General features: G+C 42.7%; 1 protein-coding gene across 1 annotated transcript in view; it reads right to left on the bottom strand.

Annotated features, from left to right (window-relative positions):
- The window catches only part of cubn (cubilin (intrinsic factor-cobalamin receptor)), a gene marked incomplete at both ends in the record, with an annotated part of 365,190 nt that overhangs the window by 158,058 nt on the left and 183,896 nt on the right, over positions 1-23,236 (bottom strand). Inside the window, 3 exons of the mRNA XM_080049812.1 lie at positions 11,110-11,302; positions 18,334-18,515; positions 19,423-19,628. Of these exons, the coding sequence (XP_079905938.1) occupies positions 11,110-11,302; positions 18,334-18,515; positions 19,423-19,628 (581 nt within the window). The remainder of the gene's footprint in view (positions 1-11,109; positions 11,303-18,333; positions 18,516-19,422; positions 19,629-23,236) is intronic.

Here is a 23,236-nt window from a genome sequence, read left to right on the forward strand (position 1 = left end):
ATAGGTTGATATTTTATCCGTGTAACCCTCTCTGAGTAAGTCAACATTGCTCTAGGTTCCGAAGGAGCTAAGTGATATAAACTGTTACCACAATGAAAGTACCAGGCAAGGTAAGTTGCAAGCAGTAACTTTTATTTCTGTAAACACAGTCCACCACAGGGGCAAAGTGCACGGAAGTGCTGCCTTGACACATTTGCAATGTCCACTGCACCCCTTTTTGCATCCACAGCGGAGGAGTTTACAACAGGCCTGTATCGATCCTGGTAGTGCGGCCCAGTGAAATTCCCATCTGCCTGTGGCCTTCCACTTCCACCCCCATTGGTGATGGGAGTTGAGGGGCTGAAACCATCATATGTCCCCAACAGTGAACAGCTTGGTAGGCAGCCCTCTTTTTGTGTTGCATCAGTGCTGCTTGTGTTCGAAGTCCCTCAATTGATGTCCCTTTCTGGGTGAAGAGCTGCTTTCTTGCCTGATAGACAGATTCCTGGCTGCTGGTGCGGCCATATAGCAATACAACACATCTCTTCAGAGGCTCCATCCAGTTGTCTATGGAGTCAGGTGTGGCAGCAAAGGCACAGAAGGCTTTTGTGACATCTTCAAAGCTCCTCCATGTATCCCACACATTTTTCTTACCCCTGCCACCAAAAGATGACACTGTGTCACATCCAGTAAAGGCATGGAACCCCGGCAAGGCGATACATCATTCTGGACCTATAGGCCAGGCAAAGTAACCCATTTTTGGGCCAAAAAACCGACAAATTGTAAAATAATTTTTTTCAGCTCAGATAATTTCTATGAGGTGTCCAGAACAACATACTAAAAGTCCTAAGAAATCCTAGTTGAGGAAATATGTTTAATTCTCATCAATCCGAGGTGTGTGCCAATAAGGCGAGACACCAATAAATCCCAATAGGGCTATTTTTTTTCCTTTAGTCCTATCAAAATTAAACTTTACACAATGAAAGTATCCATGAAAATGAAAACATTTTGTATTACAAGTTTCTTTGAAAATGAATTTTAATATGCAAATGAGCTATACACTAATCGTACATGCCCAAAATCAACCCAAATAGGCTTAATTTTTTCCTTTACTCCTACCACAATAAAACTTTACATAGTAAAAGTATACTAGAAAAGTAACTTTTTTTGTATTACAAGTTTATTTTTAAATTAATTTGAATATGCACATGAGCTCCACACTTATTGAATATCCAATCATCCTACTGCCAATGGGTGATGGCAATGCTGCTTTTAGACTGGCCTCAAACCTGAAAAACTGCCTGGTTTACCTGCCAGGGGTATAACAGGTGCCTCTCATGAATTAGATTTGTCTCTTCAAATGCCGCTGCACGCAATTTGATAGCACTACAACCAATCAGAGCAATGAACAATGTGACGTATTAAGCCCCGTTCATTCAGCGAACAGTGGGATTAACTGTTAAATTTTACTTTTGCCGTGGTCGTCTGCAAAACCGAACATTCCACTTACTTGCTAATGAAAGATTTGAGTGCCGTCTTCCAAATCGTTTAGGGTCGAGGCCAAAGCCATCTCAAACTCAAACAACATATCCGCAGCCATCTTTGATGTTTACTATCACGGCTTCGACGGCGCACTGTCGTCATCCGTTTACGTCCGCCCCAGAGCACCATACATAGGGCTCTGGCCCGCCCATATCAGATAGAACCAATTGAAATGTAGCTCAGGATTTCTTGACATATTTAATGAGCTTTAATGGAGAGTTCCCAGACCAACAGGCGCAGCACATTTAATTTGCCAGCGCCTAGTGGCAGGTCTGGATTTACAGGCTAGTGCCATTCCCTTTCCTATGCCAGATGTAGAATCACAGCCTGAAATGGCATGGAGAAAGAGGAGATTGTCACGCACCTTGGGACCAAGTAACTCCTTTGTCTACTTTATGCACCATATCCGTCTTATTTTTGTTGCTTTCTTTGGTTCTTGTGCCATAAACAGCTTGTGTGCATTCAGATCAGCATGATGCAACAAGAGCACTAACAGGTCTGTGTCATCACCTACTGAGACTGTGTCTTTTGTTCTGGCAGAGGCAATGGCAGTTTGGACAATGAGCACATCTGCATCGTGCTTTGCATGGTTTGTGATATACCATTTTTATCTTACAAGTTTCTTTGAAAATGTATTTTAATATGCAAATGAGCTATACACTTATCAAATATAGGCTACCCAAAATATATCCGCATAGGCTTAATTTTTTCCTTTAAAGATCCAAGTGACTGCTGCAGATATTGCTGCGGTTGGTCGCATACACATTCAGTACTTTATGATTCCTCCCATACGTGAACCTATTGAGTATCAGCCACTGGCTCTGTTGCCAGCAGATAACAAAACATTACAGCTGGATGTTTTCTGGAAGACATCCCTACTCCTTCACTCTCAAAGGCCATCGTGGCCTGGTATGATGCAGATCCTGCATCTTCTAGATGAACACCCTGGAAGAGCTTCAGTAACATTCCTTCCAATGATTGATCTTGATCCCAGTGATGAATCCTGCATATACTCAACATTGAGGTTTGTGGCAACTCAAGCTCTGCAGCATGATGTGACCCCTGTTCTGACGTTCGACCAACCCCTTCTGGAAAGCCTTGACCATTATAGGTTAACTTCTAATACAAATGTTTTACTTTTCATTTAGACTTTCATTGTGTAAAGTTTTAATGTGGTAGGAGTAAAGGTTCAAATTAAGCCTATGCGGATAGCCTATATTTGATAAGTGTATAGCTCATTTGTATATTAAAATTCATTTTCAAAGAAACTTGTAAGACAAAAAATGGTGTTTCACAAACAAACCATGCAAAGCTGATGCAGATGTGCTCATTGTCCAAACTGCCATTGCCTCTGTCAGAACAAAAGACACAGTGTCAGTAGGTGATGACACAGACTTGATAGTACTCTTGTTGCAAGTCTGATCTGTGGCAAGTCTGATCTGTATGGGTTCACTTTGGTGGGCCTACACTGACCTGGTTTGATCTCTGTTTTATCTAGTGCCACCCAATTTCTTCCCTAAAGATCTCTCATTACATTGGTCCATTTCATCACTCAATTTGGCCCACCTGATTATGTTTACCTGCTATTGAGCAGGTAAACATAACCCTGAGCTGCATTGGTTAAATTGTTAACCAATGCAGCTCAGGGTTCACAAACTTTTGCACATACAAAAGTTGGCAAATAATTTTTTTTAATCTGTTTTAACAATTGATTTCTGGAAAATAAAAATGTTGAATTGATAAACAAAAATCTGTTATTTCATATAAAAATACTGGTATTGATAAATAAAATTCATAAAGGCTCAAGGGGTTCACATACTCTCAAGCAGCACTGTATGGTGCATAAAGTAGACAAAGGAGTTACTTGGTCCCAAGGTGTGTGACAATCTCCTCTTTATCCATTCCATTTCAGTCTCGTCTATTTGGCATAGGAAAGGGAATGGCACTGAAAAAAGTAAAAAATTACACTAGCTAGGGGAGGAGTAATCTAATTCATGAGAGGCACCTGTTATACCCCTGGCAGGTAAGCCAGGCAGTTTTTCAGGTTTGAGGCCAGTCTAAAAGCAGTATTGCCATCACCCATTGGCAGTAGGATGATTGGATATTCAATAAGTGTGGAGCTCATATGCATATTCAAATGCATTTAAAAATAAACTTGTAATACAAAAAAAGTTACTTTTCTAGTATACTTTTACTATGTAAAGTTTTATTGTGGTAGGAGTAAAGGAAAAAATTAAGCCTATTTGGGTTGATTTTGGGCATGTTCGATTAGTGTATAGCTCATTTGCATATTACAATTAATTTTCAAAGAAACTTGTAATACAAAATGTTTTAATTATCATGGATACTTTCATTGTGTAAAGTTTAATTTTTATAGGACTAAAGGAAAAAAATAGCCCTATTGGGATTTATTGGTGTCTCGCCTTATTGGCACACACCTTGGATTGATGAGAATTAAACATATTTCCTCAACTAGGATTTCTTAGGACTTTTAGTATGTTGTTCTGGACACCTCATAGAAATGATCTGAGCTGAAAAAAATTCTTTTACAATTTGTCTGTCGTAAAATGCTATTTTGCCTGGACTACTAGCGCCGTTGCCATCTTGTGTGCTGCTACATGCTGAAAACTCTTTCCAGCTCCAAAGGCAACCCACAGCTCATTGATGTTGAGAGAGTGGGCTGCAGTCACTGCCAGTACTAACACATCTGTGTCAACTGTGCATATTGATACACTGTTATACCCTTCCTTCACAGCATCTCCAAGGTGCAGTAGGATGCGGGTATCAGCCTTCTCATGTGTGCATAGTGCAAGAACTTCTACACCTCGAGGCTGAGTGCAGAGGACTTCAGCATGATGGTTGCTAATCACTTGTTTTTCAGTGTTGAGGTCTGTCAGTCCCTTCAGGGAGTTCGTAGAAGAGTTGAGCCGTCAAGTGCCATTCCTCGAAAATGGCCAGAGTGTTTGCGCATTGACGACAACAAGGCTGAACTGTTCTCTTTCCTGGCATCTATCTTGCTGCGTGTTTCTGCCTTTAAACTGTCAGGAAAATATTGATCCCACACAACATCCACTCTGCTGACATGCTACAGCTTAGACAGGATGTATGGTGAGAACACCTTCTGTGCATATTTAGAAAAGGTCTCAGCAGCACCAGGTCGTAGCATGTTTATGAGCCCCATCAAGTATGTTGACCTGTACAATGGGGTTGGATTTGTTCTTTTGTGATGAAATCAGGTTCACCAAACAGCCCACCAAGTCTGACTTGGTTCCAGTTCTTAGCTTGCCCATTTGTGACAATGCCAGTGGACATGCCTGGTTTTTCGAGCTAAAAGAAACTCATCCAGACTTCATACAATATAAAGCCTAGAGAATAGAGAGCAGTCACTCTTCAGGGATGAGAGCTGTTGTTGGGTCCTGGACTTTTCTCAGACTGGAGGCCGGCTGAATAAAGGGAGCTTGTTCCTTTTGATGTGTTCTTTGTTTGGCTTTGTCTGGTTGACCAGGCGTTCACTGACATAGGCGTCATACTGGTCCCGTCCAAGTTTCTCAACCTGGTTGACAGTGTCAATGACTGTTTCATCTGCAACGTCCGTAATATCTAATACAAGAAGATCTACAGTGCTCTTTTCACAGAATGGATTGCCCATGTCTTCTACACTCACCAACCACTTTATGAGGTACACCTATTCAATTGCTTATAAAAACAAAAAGCTAATCTTCCAATCACATGGCCGCAACTCAAGGCATTTAGGCACATAGACGTGGTCAAGACAACATGCTGAAGTTAAAACTGAGCATCAGAATGGGGAAAAAGGGGGTTTAAGCGACTTTTAACGTGGCATAGTTGATGGAGCAAGGCAGGATGGATCCATGCTTTCATGTTGTTTACCCCAAATTCTGACCTCTGACTTTCGCAACCAAATCAAGAATCATCAGACCAGGCATGATTTTTGTAATCTTTTATTGTCCTGTCTTCTGCTGCTGTAGCCCATCTGCTTCAAGGTTGGTCGCGTTTTGCGTCCAGAGATGGTATTCTGCATACCCTGGTTGTAACAAGTGGTTATTTGAGTTAATGTTGCCTTTCTATCATCTTGAACCAGTATGCCCATCCTCCTCTGACCTCTGACATCAACAAGGCATTTTCATCCACACAAATGCCGCTCACCGGATATTTTTTCTTTTTTGGGCCATTCTCTGTAAACTCTAGAGATGGTTGTGCATGAAATTCCCAGTAGATCAGCAGTTTCTGAAATACCCAGACCAGCACTTTTGGCACTATCAACATTAACATGTTCAAACTCACTTAAACCTCCTTTCTTCCCCATTCTGATGCTCGGTTTTAACTTTAATAAGTTGTCCTGTTCAGGTCATAAATGCATTGAGTTGCTGCTATGTGATTGGCTGATAAGTTTTATGTGTTAACAAGAAAACCGCTGTACCTAATAAAGTGGCCAGTGAGTGTATAGCGCTAGTTAGTTCTTTAACTTCTCTTGCAAACACCAATTGTGCATGTTTGGTCTACTCAACATCAGGATGTGTGTCCTACAAGTGGACTGGTATCCATCTGGCATAGTGGGTGTGTTCCAAAGCAAAGAACCAAGGCACGATCTTGGTCAGGGCATCTATATAGAGGAGGAAGTTGGCCTCTCTTATTGATCGCACATAGATCATTTAATCTATTTCTAGCTGCAGGACAATGGACCAGAAGTGGAACTGGGGACATGACAAAGCTCTTTCACTACACCAGTCGTCTAAGGACAGAGGATTATTACCCTCCTACAGGTCATTTATGTAATCAGTGAAAGCCCTCAGCAGGAGAAGATATAGGCTGCTGGCTGTGAACTGATGAGCATGGCAGGGGCGTCACGACAGGATTTCAGAAATGAATCTGCTGTCCCTGTTGTAGCAACTCCAGCTTGCACAAGTGCTCCTGTCCACACGCTACCTTCCAAGATGACGCCAAGTACCTTGACTGCTGCCATCTCAATGTGGAACCCACCAAACATCACAATAAAGTTATCTTCACCATGAGCTGCTGGCCAAGTCCACTGGATTTGTTTTGCCACTGCATACAGAGGATGATCCAGAGTGATGATTGGTACCTGAGCAGGATTCAGAATCTCCACTGCCTTCTTCACCACATTCATAGAATGGTGAATCATGGCGAACGGTTTTGGCTTGGTCATAGAAAAAGGGAAGTACACGCTACATTGTGTAATTCTTGGTGTTAACAATGTTGTTACGCTTCAGTATGATTATTGTATAACATTTACACATAGTGAGATCCACTAGAAGATCCCTCTCCATTGATGGCGAGCCTCCCAGTGTGATCCTTCCAGGACGAGGAACCGACCCATGAAATACTCCACATGTGGTAGGGCCGCACCAGTCGCCAGGATTCACACATCCTTTGGACTGCGGCACACATCCTTTCTAAGAACTGTCACAGGACCAGTAATAGGCCTTTCACACCAAAATGAACCAAGAGTCAGTTCCAGGCTGGTGTTGGGGTCAGTTCAAAACTGGTTACAGCCTTATCCCAGTTATGAACCGGTTGGTTTCACATCGACCGGAGACAGCCATGGAGCCGGCAAGAGAGCAACGTCATGACGTCACTGTAAACGTGTGTGTACGTCACCCGACGCCGCTGCTCTTGTGGATAACGCTAAAGCTACCACTAGCTTTAAGCACAACAACAGCGGCGAATACGTCTTATTTTTACACTTGTTGGCTCTCGCTTTGCTTTCTTAAGCAAACAGGACCCATACAGCGTATTCTCGCCGGTCAATTTGATCGCTACGTTCGGTAATTATGTTATGTTTACGTCTCGTAGTAGCGGTGTTTTTAAATATGGCGGGCATGAGGTTTGAGTTGCTCTGGTTGGTCAGGATAATCCCTCCCCCAACCGTTCGCGCAAGCAGTTCTTATCAAACCCTGCTCAATCCTGGGGTATGAGTTCCCCCGGTTTTTATGGCCCGGAGCAGGCTCTCTGGCGGTGTGAAACCAAAACACTGGCTCTAACTCCGAACAAGCCCAGAACTAGCGCCGATTTTGCGGCGGTGTGAAAGGCCTATGAAAGACAGTTTAACAGAGAACCACTGACAGTGATTGATTAAACCAAAGTGATCACAAAACATACATACTAAAAGGACTATTGACAACACTTGTTTATTTTAAATGGCCCATGTTTTTATTTTCAAATAATGAACAGTATATGCATATGTGTGTTGGGTGAGACCTACAACTTTATGTGAGTAAAAGTTACTGCTTGCAATTTACCTTGCCTGGTACTTTCATTGTGGTAACTGTTTATATCACTTAGCTCCTTCGGAACTAGAGCAATGTTGAATTACTCGGAGAGGGTTACACGGATAAAATAGCAACCTATCAAACAGGCTAAACTGATGTATTGTTCAGGCTTTGAAAAATATATTTACTTTAGTTGTATGCTGACCTTATATGCTTACAATATGAGCTGATTCTGTAATTCATGAAAATATGCATAACTCCGCTAATATTTGAAGGTTTTACCACAATTTTGTTCCCTGAATGCCAGATATATGAAGTTGGGTACTTTCTAGCATGTTTTAAATAGCACCACTGCCTTTTCCATCATTGAAAATGTAGGATTAGACACCATAATCAAGATCCTAGGTGCTCTACAACCCAAGCTACTGGTACTATAAGTACATTTTTAGAAATGGCCGCCGTGGGGGCCATATGAAAAATTGGCGATGGCCCTATAGCCAGAAATCTTCCTTAGGGCATGCTCTAACAGTGTGCCAAAGCTCATGTTTGTATCATAAAAAGCACAATGCATTCACATATCTGCTGGACTATAGGCTATTCGGAATGTCCTAATATGGCTATTTCACTGGAGGAGTACTTCTAGAAAAATCTCATTAGAAATTGAAGTGTAATATATATCTTCATACAACCACTGGTTATTGTTCAATAGCATCCTAGACAATACATAAATGGTATATTTGGCAGGGATTTATGTTTTGGTGATATTTGAGAGAAAAGTAAAGGAACCCTCTTTTCCTATCACCACAAAAGTACCATTTCCGCCTAAACTAAAGCTCTGTATACAGGACTCTATTTCAATAAATGTTTTGGTAAATTACATTCTAACTTTTTGGTGATGTGGGACAGACACCTGGTCAGTACCTCAGCAAATCTGATGAAGAAAAGAGTGAGCATTCCCAAGTTATGGGCTTTTTTGTCACATATCCCCTATTCGGAATGGCCTAATTTGGCTCTTTTTGAGGGACTGGGGTAGTTCTAAAGAATAACCAAAAAAACACATTTCGCCCAAAGATAAAAGTGCTCAAGAATCAATTTCATGAACAGGACATTCTAAAGATTTAAAAAATCATTGTTGAGGTTTGTTCTACCTCGGGTAGGGGTACCTGGAAATCTGAGGGCCCCTCCTGCTAGTCTATTAGGCAGCAACCAGTTCAATTTAGCCTTAATACTTAATACTAATTTATTTTATATAAATAAAAAAATTAAGTTCCAATTATATTTGTGTATGCTCTTCTAGTGGCGAGGGGTATCTAAATTGTGGGCTATTAACACTGAATTGGAAATCATGATATTTTAGAAAAAATACAAGGGTTTAAAGAATGTGTGTGATAAGAGCATTGAGATTAGAAAAAATTATGGGGCAAAAAGAAATCATAAACATTTAGAATAGATAGAATTAAAATGTGCGATTAATTGCAATTAATTGCGAGTTAACTATGACATTAATGCGTTTAATTGCGATTAAATATTTGAATCATTTGACAGCACTAATAGTACATATACAGTACAGACCAAAAGTTTGGACACACCTTCTCATTCAAAGAGTTTTCTTTATTTTCATGACTATGACAAGTGTAGATTCACACTGAAGGAATCAAAACTATGAATTAACACGTGGAATTATATACTTAACAAAAAAGTGTGAAACAACTGAAAATATGTCTTATATTCTAGGTTCTTCAAAGTAGCCACCTTTTGCTTTGATTACGGCTTCGCACACTCTTGGCATTCTCTTGATGAGCTTCAAGAGGTAGTCACCTGAAGTGGTCTTCCAACAGTCTTGAAGGAGTTCCCAGAGATGCTTAGCACTTGTTGGCCCTTTTGCCTTCACTCTGCGGTCCAGCTCACCCCAAACCATCTCGATTGGGTTCAGGTCCGGTGACTGTGGAGGCCAGGTCATCTGGCGCAGCACCCCATCACTCTCCTTCTTGGTCAAATAGCCCTTACACAGCCTGGAGGTGTGTTTGGGGTCATTGTCCTGTTGAAAAATAAATGATGGTCCAACTAAACGCAAACCGGATGGAATAGCATGCCGCTGCAAGATGCTGTGGTAGCCATGCTGGTTCAGTATGCCTTCAATTTTGAATAAATCCCCAACAGTGTCACCAGCAAAGCACCCCCACACCATCACACCTCCTCCTCCATGCTTCACGGTGGGAATCAGGCATGTAGAGTCCATCCGTTCACCTTTTCTGCGTCGCACAAAGACACGGTGGTTGGAACCAAAGATCTCAAATGTGGACTCATCAGACCAAAGCACAGATTTCCACTGGTCTAATGTCCATTCCTTGTGTTCTTTAGCCCAAAAAAGTCTCTTCTGCTTGTTGCCTGTCCTTAGCAGTGGTTTCCTATAAGCTATTCTACCATGAAGGCCTGATTCACACAGTCTCCTCTTAACAGTTGTTCTAGAGATGTGTCTGCTGCTAGAACTCTGTGTGGCATTGACCTGGTCTCTAATCTGAGCTGCTGTTAACTTGCGATTTCTGAGGCTGGTGACTCGGATGAACTTATCCTCCACAGCAGAGGTGACTCTTGGTCTTCCTTTCCTGGGGCGGTCCTCATGTGAGCCAGTTTCTTTGTAGCGCTTGATGGTTTTTGCAACTGCACTTGGGGACACTTTCAAAGTTTTCCCAATTTTGCGGACTGACTGACCTTCATTTCTTAAAGTAATGATGGCCACTCGTTTTTCTTTACTTAGCTGCTTTTTCCTTGCCATAATACAAATTCTAACAGTCTATTCAGTAGGACTATCAGCTGTGTATCCACCTGACTTCTGCAAAACACAACTGATGGTCCCAACCCCATCTATAAGGCAAGAAATCCCACTTATTAAACCTGACAGGGCACACCTGTGAAGTGAAAACCATTTCAGGTGACTACCTCTTGAAGCTCATCAAGAGAATGCAGAGTGTGTGCAAAGCAGTTATCAGAGCAAAAGGTGGCTACTTTGAAGAAACTAGAATATAAGGCGTATTTTCAGTTGTTTTACACTTTTTTGTTAAGTACATATTTCCACATGTGTTAATTCATAGTTTTGATGCCTTCAGTGTGAATCTACAATGTCAATAGTCATGAAAAGAAAGGAAACTCATTGAATGAGGTGTGTCCAAACTTTTGGTCTGTACTGTATATGCTGTGTTGTTTATGTCTGACCTGGTGTGATAGTAGTGTGAATCTACAATGTCAATAGTCATGAAAAGAAAGGAAACTCATTGAATGAGAAGGTGTGTCCAAACTTTTGGTCTGTACTGTATATGCTGTGTTGTTTATGTCTGACCTGGTGTGATAGTAGGTGGTGGTCCAGAGTCCTGTACAGCAGTCCATTCCACGAGGAAGCCTCGCCCTCCTACCACTGAATCTGACTGGAACTGAAGGGTGACAGTGCTGGCAGAACTTCTTAAGGGAGGGGGCAGGGCCAGACCACAGAATGTTCCGATGGGGTAATAATGAACACTGGGGCCATCAAATATCTGGAGAGAATCAAGGAATAAGGGCAGAATGGATGATGTAGTGTCATAATGAAGGACACCTCCATGGGCAATTATTGCCACCATTTGACTCTCACCGGTGCTGTGTTTTCTTTCATCTCTTATACTCTACACTACAATAGTACTTTAAAAACCATCACATTAAGTTAGCAGAAGACAAAGTTAAAGTCACCCGGTTGCACAACTACCTAAAGGTAATATTTTTAAATGTGGAGACAAGAAGTATTTTATTAACTAAGATATCTTGCATATTTTATTTTAAATGTCATCAACCCATGCCTTCAGTAGCGCCGAGATTCCTTAGCAGATGCCACAGAGACATTTGGCATGTGCCGGCATGTGCTGCGTCCTAGCGGTTTTAAAATAAAAGTTCTGTTATTGATTAGTCAGACTGGCCCCAAATGGCTAGACTAACTATAGCCACATTAGCCAAGGCTAGCTCTAAATTATTATTGAAGTGGCCTGGAGGATAAGAATTAATTTAGTGTAAGCTAAACTTAAACATTAACTGTGATATATTGTGCTACATTTACAGCTTTATGGGCTTTAGACAGCATCCTCACGGTGCAGTGCCTGCTTGGATGTTGGAAGCATTGGTATACTGGTCAGAACAAACAGCTCAGCCGCTCAGTAACGGTAAATGCCGGTCCCAACAATGGAATCCTGCACCCCTAGCGGCTTATTCCGCACCTTAAATCACACCAGCACGCCCCGCCTCCCCGCTATAATTTCTCTACAAGTATTGCCGTAAATGTATAGCTATATATATTTGGTCTGTATGACACCATATCGCAACATAACGCCGTAAATAAAGGGATGTATACGTTTCTCTTGTCAATTCAGTTGTTAGGATATGTGCAAACTGTTTGCTTCCAAAATGACAGATCATTTTGAAAACAGCCGGACTTGCTCCGGGGACTGTACTGTAGTTAGGCAAGCCACCTGAGCAGGTCTGACTAATCGACAGGCACATACCATTTTACATAAGTGGCATGTCATTTTATCATGGCACATACCATTTATCCACTGGCATGCCACTTATGTAAAATGGTATGCGCCATTTCATACTGGCACATAATGTTTTTCTGCTGCCATCAATAAACGATTTGGCGCTACTGCTGGCGAAGGTAGCTGGGGCGTTACACAGTCCTGAACTAAAGACCTTATCTGCCACAAACCCCGGCCTGTGCAGAAAGCTGTTTTGGGATTGGCCTGCAGGAAAAGGGGCACCTGAAGACCAAGTCCAGGGACTCGTCAATGCGCGGTAGTGGGTACAAGTCTTTTTTGGTCACCCCATTCAGCGGCCTGTAGTCTGGTCAGAGCCGCCATGTGCTGTTTGTTTTGGGGACCATGATGACCACAAACGCCCAAGGACTGACACAAGGCCCTACTACGCCTGCCTGCAACATATTTCATGAAATGGATATCGAAAAAAGTATTGTTCAGGAACCGGTATCGAAGTCAGGGTATTGATATGGGTATCGATATCGAACATTTTTGAACAATACCCAGCACCAGTTCCCACATAACATCCTTATGTTCCCACAGTCTAAGTAATCTAACTACACGGTCGCCCATGAAGTTGGAATAAAATATTTTTGACCTCTTCTCATGAAATTATTCTGAAGTGATTTATACTTGATAGATAAAGTGTATGTCTTCTCAAAACTTTATTGATCAATCTGATCCAAAAATATCACAATGAAAATTAAACCACAATCAACCTTTGCAAACTGTATATTCAGGTTAAAAAAAGGCAAGCAATGGAATCTTCTACACCCCTTCTGCACCAATAAATTATGTCAGTGCAGCGGCCCTATGTGGTCTTGCGTTGTCGTCTTGCAGCCTAAAGATGTTCCCAGACCCTTCTTTCTTGTGGGAACAATAGTTCTCCAGGGGGCGCCTTTAGCTCAGTTGGTAAGTTGTCTTTCCTCTATATCAGTGGTTTTCAAACTGTGGGGCACGGATGAATATGTGAAAAAAAAAATACAATTGTTCTAGAATAGTTAATAGCCTAATAATTGAATCAGATCATCTGGGAGATAATCCGACTGATCACGTCACGTTCACATCCTAGCACAGTGTGTATTGAGTTTATTTAAAAACATTTGGAAATGGAAATGTACTTTATTAATACAGCCCTTTACAACAGGTGTACCAAAAGTATTGAATAAGATAAAATCAAATAAGATCAAATCAAATAAGATAAAATCAAATAAGATAAAACAAAATAAGATCAAAGTGTCATCACGCTACTGTGTATTAAAAGCCATCCTGAATAAATAGGTTTTTAGCCTGGATTTAAAGAGGCCTAGGTCAGAAATGAGACGCATGTCAGTGGGGAGCTTATTCCAGAGCCTGGGGGCAGCAACAGAGAAGGCTCGGTCACCCTAGTGCTTGTATCTTGACCTGGGCAATTCCAGCAACAGTTGATCGGTGGACCTCAGGGCTCGACCAGGATTTCGGATGGTTAAAAGCTCAAATAAATATGGTGGGACGAGGCCGTTAAGAGCTTTAAAAACAAAAAATAAAAGTTTAAAATCAATTCTAAAAAGGACAGGAAGCCAATGAAGGGAGTTAAGAACTGGTGTGATGTGCTGCCGTCTGTTGGTGTTGGTTAAAAGACGGGCAGCAGCATTTTGCACAAGTTGCAGGCGACTTAGCGACTTCTTGGAGACGCCAACATAAAACGCATTGCAGTAGTCTAGCCTTGAACTTATAAGAGCGTGGATGGCTCTCTCGAGGTCACAACGACTTAAAAACATTTTGACTTTGGCCAGAAGACGTAGCTGGAAAAAGCTGGTTCTTACAACATTGCAAATTTGTTTATCAAACCTGAAGTAGCTCTCTAAGGTCACTCCCAGATTTTTGACAGTTGGAGACACTTTTGAGGACAAGATGCCCAAGTCAGCCGTCACAGTATCCCCAAACATGATACATTCGGGTTTTTTCTCATTTAAATCAAGAAAATGTTGGGCCAACCAATGCTTAATGTCGACAATACAATCCAACAAACATTGTGCACCGTTATTGTTTGGCATCACTGGCAGGTATATTTGCAGATCATCTGCATAGCAATGAAAAGAAAGGTTGTGCCTGGCTATAATTGACCCCAGTGGTAGCAGTGGAAAAAAGGATAGGGCCAAGAATAGATCCTTGTGGGACTCCACAGGAGAGAGGAGCACTGGAGGAGGACAGGTCACCAACCATGACAGAGAAAGTTCTACTGGACAAATAAGATGAAAACCACTTCAATGCAGTGCCACGGATGCCAACATAATTACTTAGCCGTGACAGGATGACTGAATGGTCCACCGTGTCAAAGGCTGCTGTGAGGTCAAGCAGCACTAAGACAACGGGTCACTTGGCATCCACGGACAGAGCAATATCATTGTGCACCTTTAATAGTGCAGACTCGGCGCTGTGACGAGACCTAAAGCCAGATTGGAATTTCTCAAGGATAGTTATCTTCAAGAAAGGACTGTAATTGTATAAAAACAACTTTTTCTAAAACCTTGGAAGGAAAGGGCAGATTAGAAATAGGTCTAAAATTTGATAAAACAGAGGGGTCGAGATTAGGCTTTTTAAGAAGGGGCCTGACCACAGCATGTTTAAAAGCAGCTGGAACAGTTCCTAATCCAAGGCAAGAGTTAATAAAAACCATGAGACTGGGCCCCACAGCATTAAAAACCATTTTCATCACTTTGGCAGGGACAATATCAAATGGGCACTTTGTAGGTTTAAGGGAGTTCACTACATCACCGAGAGAAGAGAGAGAGACCAGCTCAAACTGATCAAACACAACAGATTGAGCTGAGGCAATAAGCAGATCCTTATTAGTACTTGTAACAACACTCTCACTTATGACGTTTCTAACAGAGTCAACTTTGTCAATGAAATAATGAAGGAAATTCTCACAAGTGGCTATTGAAACGTCAGTGACAGCAGAAATGCATGGGTTAACAACAGCGTTAATTGTTTCAAATAACACCTTGGCACAATGACTGCTGCTGGAAATAATATTGGAGAGATACTGAGATTTCGCTTCGCATACAGCTCTCTGATAATCGTTGAGACAGTCCCTTAACATCTTCTACACTTGTAACTTGTCCTTCTTCAAACGGCGTTCTGCCTTCCTACAACGTTGCCTGCTGGCGCGGGTGGTGTCATTCAACCAGGGGTCGGTTCTTGGTTTCACAGATTTTTGCCTAAAAGGGGCAATAAAGTCCAGAATCCCAGCACAGGTGGAGTGAAAGAAGGAGAGGAAACTATCAGGACACAGAGGAGAAGCCAGGCCATTCAGGGCAAAAAACTGTGAGTCCTTAAAAGCAACAGAAAATTGATCAGCTGTGGAAGGAGTGATGATACGCCGCTTGATGGATGGAGCAAGAGGTTTACAGACTGGTTGAGGGGCTATCAGTTAAAAAATAATGGAGAAATGATCCGAGATTGCAGTCTCAGAAATCTCTTCAACAGAAACAGAGAGCCCGAAAGAAATAATAAGGTCCAGTGTGTGGCCAAGATGGTGTGTTGGTTTATCCACAGATTGAATTAAATTAAATGTTGCCAACAGGCTTTTGAAGTCTGTGGCGAGTTGGTCGGAGGGGCAACAAACGTGAATGTTAAAATCCCCATAGATAAGGAGCTTGTCATATTTTGTTAGAGTATCAGCCAAAAGCTCAGAAAACTCATGAATGAAGTCCTTATTATACTTTGGAGGACGATAAACAATTGCACACAACACAGGACATTCAAACTCCACCACAAACAATTGCAGTTCAAATGAGGCGTATTTACCTGGGGAGAGAAGCCGACATTTAAAACTGTCACTGAACACAGCAGCAAGTTCCCCCCCTCGCCCCGACATTCGCGGGGAGCTGAAGAACGCACAGCTGGGTGGGAGGAGCTCAGAAAATGCGCTGTTATCACCTGGCTTCAGCCAAGTTTCAGTCAACAGTAAAAAATCCAAGGAATGTGAAATAAAAAAGTCGTAAACAAGTAAATGTAGTGTTGATGAGAGCCATGCGAACCGGACGCCGATCCGTCTCTTGGGAGGCCCGGTTAACGATACGGAGATTATCCAATGTGCAGCCCCGCCGGCGAATCCTCACAGGTCGGTGGGAGGAAAGTGGGCACCCGGTACGACCAGCCGCAGCCAGCAGTAGGAATAACCCACGGAGCCTCGGACATCATAGCTGGCGCAATCCCTGGAGAGAGCAAACAGCGGATGGCGAAAGTTGGACGTGGAGGACGAAGCCAGATGAGCTTTCAGCCGGCATGTTACTCCACTTCTCTTTCCTCGTTGTCTGCGTCGTCTGTTGCGTAATGACCGACCAGAAAAACGCCATAAGTCCGGTGGTACAGACGCCAGAACAGGTAGCGGTGGCTTCATCTGATCGTTAAAATCATGAACCAATAGTTTGCCCACCGAATCGCGGATTTCCAAAAGACTCAGGCGATCATACACCAGTAGTGATGACACTTTGTGAGACAAAAGCGATAAAAACAGGATAAAACACAAACAAGGTAACAGAGGGAGACGGCCAGCCACACACAACGGCACCATCTTGGATCAATGGGGCTACCCTCAGTTGCCCATGTACTGTGTATAGCCTATTTCAGCCTTGTCTGTGGAAATAAAGATAGCTGGACAAGAGTTCTTCTGCTTCGTTCCTCTCACTGCATTTAAATGCATTCACTACTGTATATTACAGAGAAATATGTCTTGTTAAAGAAAAAGAGCACCAAGCCCAACCCAGAGGACCCTGCATAATATTTTATTTTAAATTAATATTTTTATGGAAAATCCATGTGTCTTTCTTCAATAGCTTCTAATTCAAACGACCCAGCGTCTCCAAATTATTTGTTCACACAAAATTCCTCAGATTTAGCCTCATCGTTTTCCTCTCAAAGTGCACCCTGTTGGCACTGTGCGGGAGACGCTCCCCTCTGCTTCATCTGATCGCTGAACTCAACAGCATTGTTACGCATCATGTCTCTATCAAAAGTAATATATTCGCTCGGGGCTCCCGGTCAAACCACAATCTTCCTAACAATGGCGACAACAACACTTTCCCATAATGTGAAGCTGACGGCGATTTATTTTAAAAATAAATAAAAAAACTGCTTCCTGCATTTGGGTCGGATCGAGTCAGGACAAATTCACACCACAGACGAACTGCAACAAAGTTCGTTTGGAAGCGCACCGAGACCACCTCTTCAGCTGGGTCTCGGAGCGCTTGTTTGGTCCGCCCCCGAGTGTGATTGGGTGATGCCTGAACCTAATCGGCAATGTCTGGAACATATGGCTGTGGGAACACAGGGATGACCCCAGTTTAGTTTGTTTGACCAGTGTGAGTGCTCCGTACTGTACTCGAGCAAGGTACACTTCCTTGGCCCCTACCTGGTTGGAAGAGGTGAACTTCATGATGTTACGAATTGCTTATGAACGAGCACAAGCTCATTAAAACATGGTAATGAATATGCTTGAAGGAATCGTGCTTTTCCTTGACGATAGAGGTGAGAAATTGTTGACATTTTTCTTCCTTTCTCTCCGTTTGGCACCAGCTATGCACCCACAATATCTCCTCTTATACTCGCCGGGTATTTGGGTTTTATTCTGGGCAGTAGTGGAGGTTTGGAGAGAGATATAAGCTGGTCCAATAGGTAGGTAATGTTTTGACTATCTGGAGTAATTTGAGGCCCTTGCCCAATGACGCTTTGACATGCCTACAGGAAATTGGGTGAAGGTGACCAGAAACTTATCTATCATTATTTTTGTTTTTTCATCTTTTATGAAAAGGATTAGGGTGTGTATCTCATTAACTAAAATGCATCTTAATGTTCAATGAATGACTGTCATCTAGATCTATTTTAAAGCAGCCAATGAATCATTATGACTAAGTTTATTACTATTGCAATAAAGTATATCAAAACTCATTGCATTTCAACACAGTATGTAAATGTTTAATCAAGCATACCATGTGATTTCACAGCAAACACACGCATCTTACTTTAAACTGGTCATAGCGGCAGTCATATAAGTCTTCTATATCCATGTCCAAGAAGCGGATCTGGATGTAGCTGTCTCCCGCTACGGTTATGGTCCAGCGGTAGTGGGCATTGTTGGGGTATTTTCTGGGATACAGTGGGGATGCTATCTGACCAAACTCCCCCACCACATCATTACCATACACTGAAAAACAGCAAGGAAGTCAAAGTTAGATCTCATTCTCTCTCAATTTGACTATGTAAATGGTCAGACTAAAACAACTAAACACATTATTAAACAGGGGTGAACACATACAACTTTAATACTTGATGCTTTGTTTCAACCAAGCGGAGCTGTGAGTTTCGGTGTGGTTCAACCTGCTATAATTTCGGTTTCTTTGCCAAAAGTTGGGTAGGGTCCAAAAATAAGCGAGCTGAGCCGCTATTTTTCGCTAATCCTCCGTTGGGGTACCAAGCTTTCTGAAAGTTGATTGGTCAAAATAATAATTTCCGCGTTAAACTGCCGTGTGTAGTCACCTCAGCAGGAATGAAGAGTCTTGTGTTTAGCGAAAAAATTTTGTGTGCAGCTCCCTGTTTATTGTGTGGTATTTTCCCTCTTCATTGAATTAATTTTCCGGCTACTCTGTGTCCCACTGCTACGATGTCACCATAGTTACGTAGCTGCCGTGGCCAGCGCTGTTCGCTCACTGTGCCTGATGGCTTTATGCATTTACAGTAAATACGCTTGCATTACGATGGGGCTTCAAATTTAGGATCGGCTGATTTGACCAAGCAAAAACGAGAGACGGCTGGCTTAACTGCAGTCATTCGACGACCCGATACTCTGTCTGACTGACCCATATTCTGGCGCCGGCTATCGCCGTCTAGTATAGACCCCACCCCACCTAAAGGGTAGGGTCGGCGGTGGAAATGCCAGACAGATTTAGAATAACCGAGCTGACCCACTCCAAGCCGCCCCGCCCCGCTTGGTGGAAACAATAAATGTTGTGTAATATTGATCACATATTTCCTGTTCAAGAAACTGCCTGAATAGTTAAAACTAGTACTCATTTAATAACACTGGTTAATCTTCCTCACATACAGACACTCACGGTGTGAAAAGGTTGCTCTGAATCCTGCTCCACTAATGGATGAATCTGAGACAAACTTAACCCACAGGACGTGGCCAATCACAGAGGTGTAGTTGGAGGGGAGGGAGTTTCCACAGAGCCGACCAACCAGAGGCCCAGTAGAGTTGCCCTCTCTAATTTCCAGGTAATCATTTTGACAGCCAGAGTCTCCCTGAAGGTGAAAGAGACTGAACAAAAACACAAGATTGTTTATAAATTAAGTATCCTTTAAATAACAAACGTCAGACATAGTTTAATTATAGGTACAAAAAAAACATGAGATACATAACTATAAAGTGCTAAAACAGGGAATCTACACCAATAATTTCTGAATATGTCCATTCTTTCTATACTATGATCATATGGGAAGAGGTATTTTTATATGAAGAAATAGTCTAAATGCAGTTCAATGAATCGATCAATTCATGTGTGTTTTCATCCCATATGTGAATGACCTAAATTTCAATCATTCCTGAATACAACTTTATTGCTGTCTGTCTGTCTGTCTGTCTGTCTGTCTGTCTGTCTGTCTGTCTGTCTGTCTGGTAAATCAGCCCACGTTCTGGGAGACAGTTCATTGGTGCCAGAAAGCAGACGATATGTTGATCACTTATTAATCACACACACCTCTGAAAACTGCAGACGTTTGTGTCCTCCCTTGCTCTGAACAAAGCAGACAAAGTTTCTTCTCCTGTTGCTTTCAACAGCAACTGCAACCCGCAACACGGACGGGGCTGTTAGCAGTTCAAAACATAGGCTAGTGTGCTGCTTTATTTGGCCGCGCGAAGCTGCTGATCCTGGGTCAGCCACAATGTTAGAGTGACTGTAGTGCAGAGCGGGTGGGATGCACGGGGCGGATCATTCTGCGCATGAGTTAATTGCGTTGAAAAAATTAATGCATTAATTCCAGAAATGAATTAGCCCATTCACAAAAGGGTGGTGGACAGGTGGTAAGAATACTCTTATTAAATGTTGGTGGACTCAATGCCACAGTAAAGCGCGCTAGGATATTCTCACACATTCAAAACCATAAAGCTGACATAATGTTTCTCCAAGAGACACACTTACTTAACATTGATCATCAGAAATTGTCTAGACCTTGGATAGGACAAATCTTTCATTCTAAATTTAACCTGAAAGCGAGAGGTGTGGCCGTACTTGTTAGGAAAAACGTGCATTTCACTCCTGACAAAATTATTGCAGACCCAAACGGTCGCTATGTGATTGTCCCCGGTACACTGTACCAGAAACCGGTTCTCCTCGTATCTGTCTATGCTCCTAATTGGGATGACTACAGTATAACTTCATGAAAAACCTATTGTCTTCTCTTCCTAACTTAAATTCCCATGTGCTAATTACGGGAGGTGATATGAACTGTGTCATTAACCCTCTACTGGATAGGTCTAGCTCCAGAACTTCAACACCATCTAAAATGTCTCAGACCCTTTCTGCCTTTATGGAACAATACGGCTGTGTTGATACCTACAGACTTCTACATCCCACTATTAAGCAGTACTCTTTCTTTTCACACGTACATCGTACTTTCTCACGCATAGATTACTTTCTCATTGACAAAACACTAATTCCCTTGGTTATATCCACACAATACTCACCTATAGTCGTATCTGACCGCTGTAACCCTTGACCTTTGTTTTGACCATAGGCCTAAGGATTATAGGACATGACGCTTAGATCCTCTGTTGCTGGCTGATGGGAATTTCTGTAAGCAAATCTCCGAAGCCATTGACCTCTTTTGGAAACCAATAACACAGGCATCTGCCCTATGCTATTATGGGAAACCATAAAGGCATTTATTAGGGGTAAAATTATTTCATATACGTCCTATATTAATACAAATCGTAGAGCGCACCAAAAAGAACTGAGCCTTTAACGGTAACTGTTTCTGAATGTATACCATACTGCCTCATTTTCTTCAATAAAATGTTTAAACAAAAAAAAACATTGCTGGCTATGGGGACTTCCAGTTGGCATGGGATACAGGATGGCAGGCTAGCAAATCGCTCTCCCACCTTCTAAATATATTTCCCCGGAATCAATTACGTTAACGAAACAAGACACCCCCAAAATATGGAATGGGATAAGAACAGGCGAGCCATGAGCAGAACGGCCACAAGGACGGAGAGAAATGAGAAATCAGCCATGGAGAGTGACAACGGCTAACTCGCCTAGCCCGCACAGGCTTGATAATACCGAAGCTAGCTTGCTGGCTAATATTCACACTGAGATCAGGGCGATGTGTGCAGATGTAAAAAAGGAGCCAAGTGCACTTTGTCATAAGCTAAGAGAGGACGTTAAGAACAAGTTGGCTGAGTTCAGAGAGGAGATCAACCAGACACTGGGAAACATCAGGGAATACTTGAAAACTACATCAACACGGGTGGATGAGGCGGAGCAGCGCGTAGCCGAAATAGAGGAGTTCAACACGGAGTTCAAAGTCGAGCTCCTGCAAATGAAACAAGCATAGGAATCCATGCAAATAAAGGTGGCCAATTTGGAGCTACGGTCTCGGCGGAACAACATCCGTATTTACGGCATCCCTGAAGGTAAGGAAGAAAATAACCCGATGGAATTTGTGGCTAACTTATTGAGATCAGAGCTGGCCCTTGGGGAAATCAATCTGAAAATTCAGCGCTGCCACAGAGCTTTGGGTCCGCGACCACCAATTGTTGTTGTTGCATATTTGAAATAAATCATTCATTCATTCATTCATTCAACAGGTCTAGACCAGGTTCCGGTTTCCGGTTTACACGTAAGATTTGCTAGCTGTTACGTTACTGCTGCTTGTCCTGTCCTATCGTGTCTTAAGTTTATTCTATTGTTTCCTTCACACTTTCCTGTTTTCTTCACAAATTGTGCCCTGTGTATTGTTAATCACTTTCCTGTCGTTCTCCCCTACCTCGCTGGTGTTGGGGGGTGATTTGTTGTTGTCTGTATAGCATATAGCATATCCTAGCACTTAGCTTCTCGCACTCTCCCCTGGGTCTGACTCTGTGTCTTACTCATACTTGTGCGTGATGGCTTGTGCGGATTGTGCTACTTTACTGGCTAGAATGACTCGTTTAGAGAGTCGCGTCCGTGAGTTGGAGCAGCTTTCTGCTACTGACGTTATAGACAGCACGGACACATTGCTTAGCCCTAGCCCGGGAGTCTAACTACCCCCGGTAGCATTGAGGTAACTGCTTTGGCAGAGGCGGCTGGGTTCTGCCCTGTCCTGCGGGGCAGGGGTGCACGCGGTGCTGGTGGGCTTGCTCGGTGCCCCGGTTCGCGGTCCCCTCTCGGGACTGAGAATCGGTACTCGGCTCTTGCGAGCCCTGTTAGCCCGTCTGTCTCCCTCGCTCCCGTTGGTCGGGCTGGGGCCCGCACGCTAGTCATAGGGGACTCCATCACTCGCAACATTAAACTTGATTTGCCAGCCACTGTTAAATGTATACCTGGAGCCAGAGCCTCCGACATTGAGGCTAATCTTAGTATGCTGACTACATGCAGGGATAAGAGGGATAAAGGCGGAACGCAGACACAACACATGTTTTGATAACATTGTTATTCATGTCGGCTCCAATGACATTAGGCGGAAGCAGTCTGAGATCACTAAATATAGCTTAGCTAGGGCTTTTGAGACTGCCTCAAAGATGTGTCGGCATTCATTACTAGTCTCTGGTCTCCTACCCAGGAGGGTTGATGGTGAGATGTACAGTAGGGTTACAGCGTTAAATCGCTGGCTGGCACAGCACTGCCAGGAGCAGGGTTTTAACTTTGTGGATAATTGGTCTTCATT

The sequence above is a fragment of the Ammodytes marinus genome (assembly GCF_949987685.1).
Source record: "Ammodytes marinus genome assembly, chromosome: 21".
Classification (NCBI taxonomy): domain Eukaryota; kingdom Metazoa; phylum Chordata; class Actinopteri; order Uranoscopiformes; family Ammodytidae; genus Ammodytes; species Ammodytes marinus.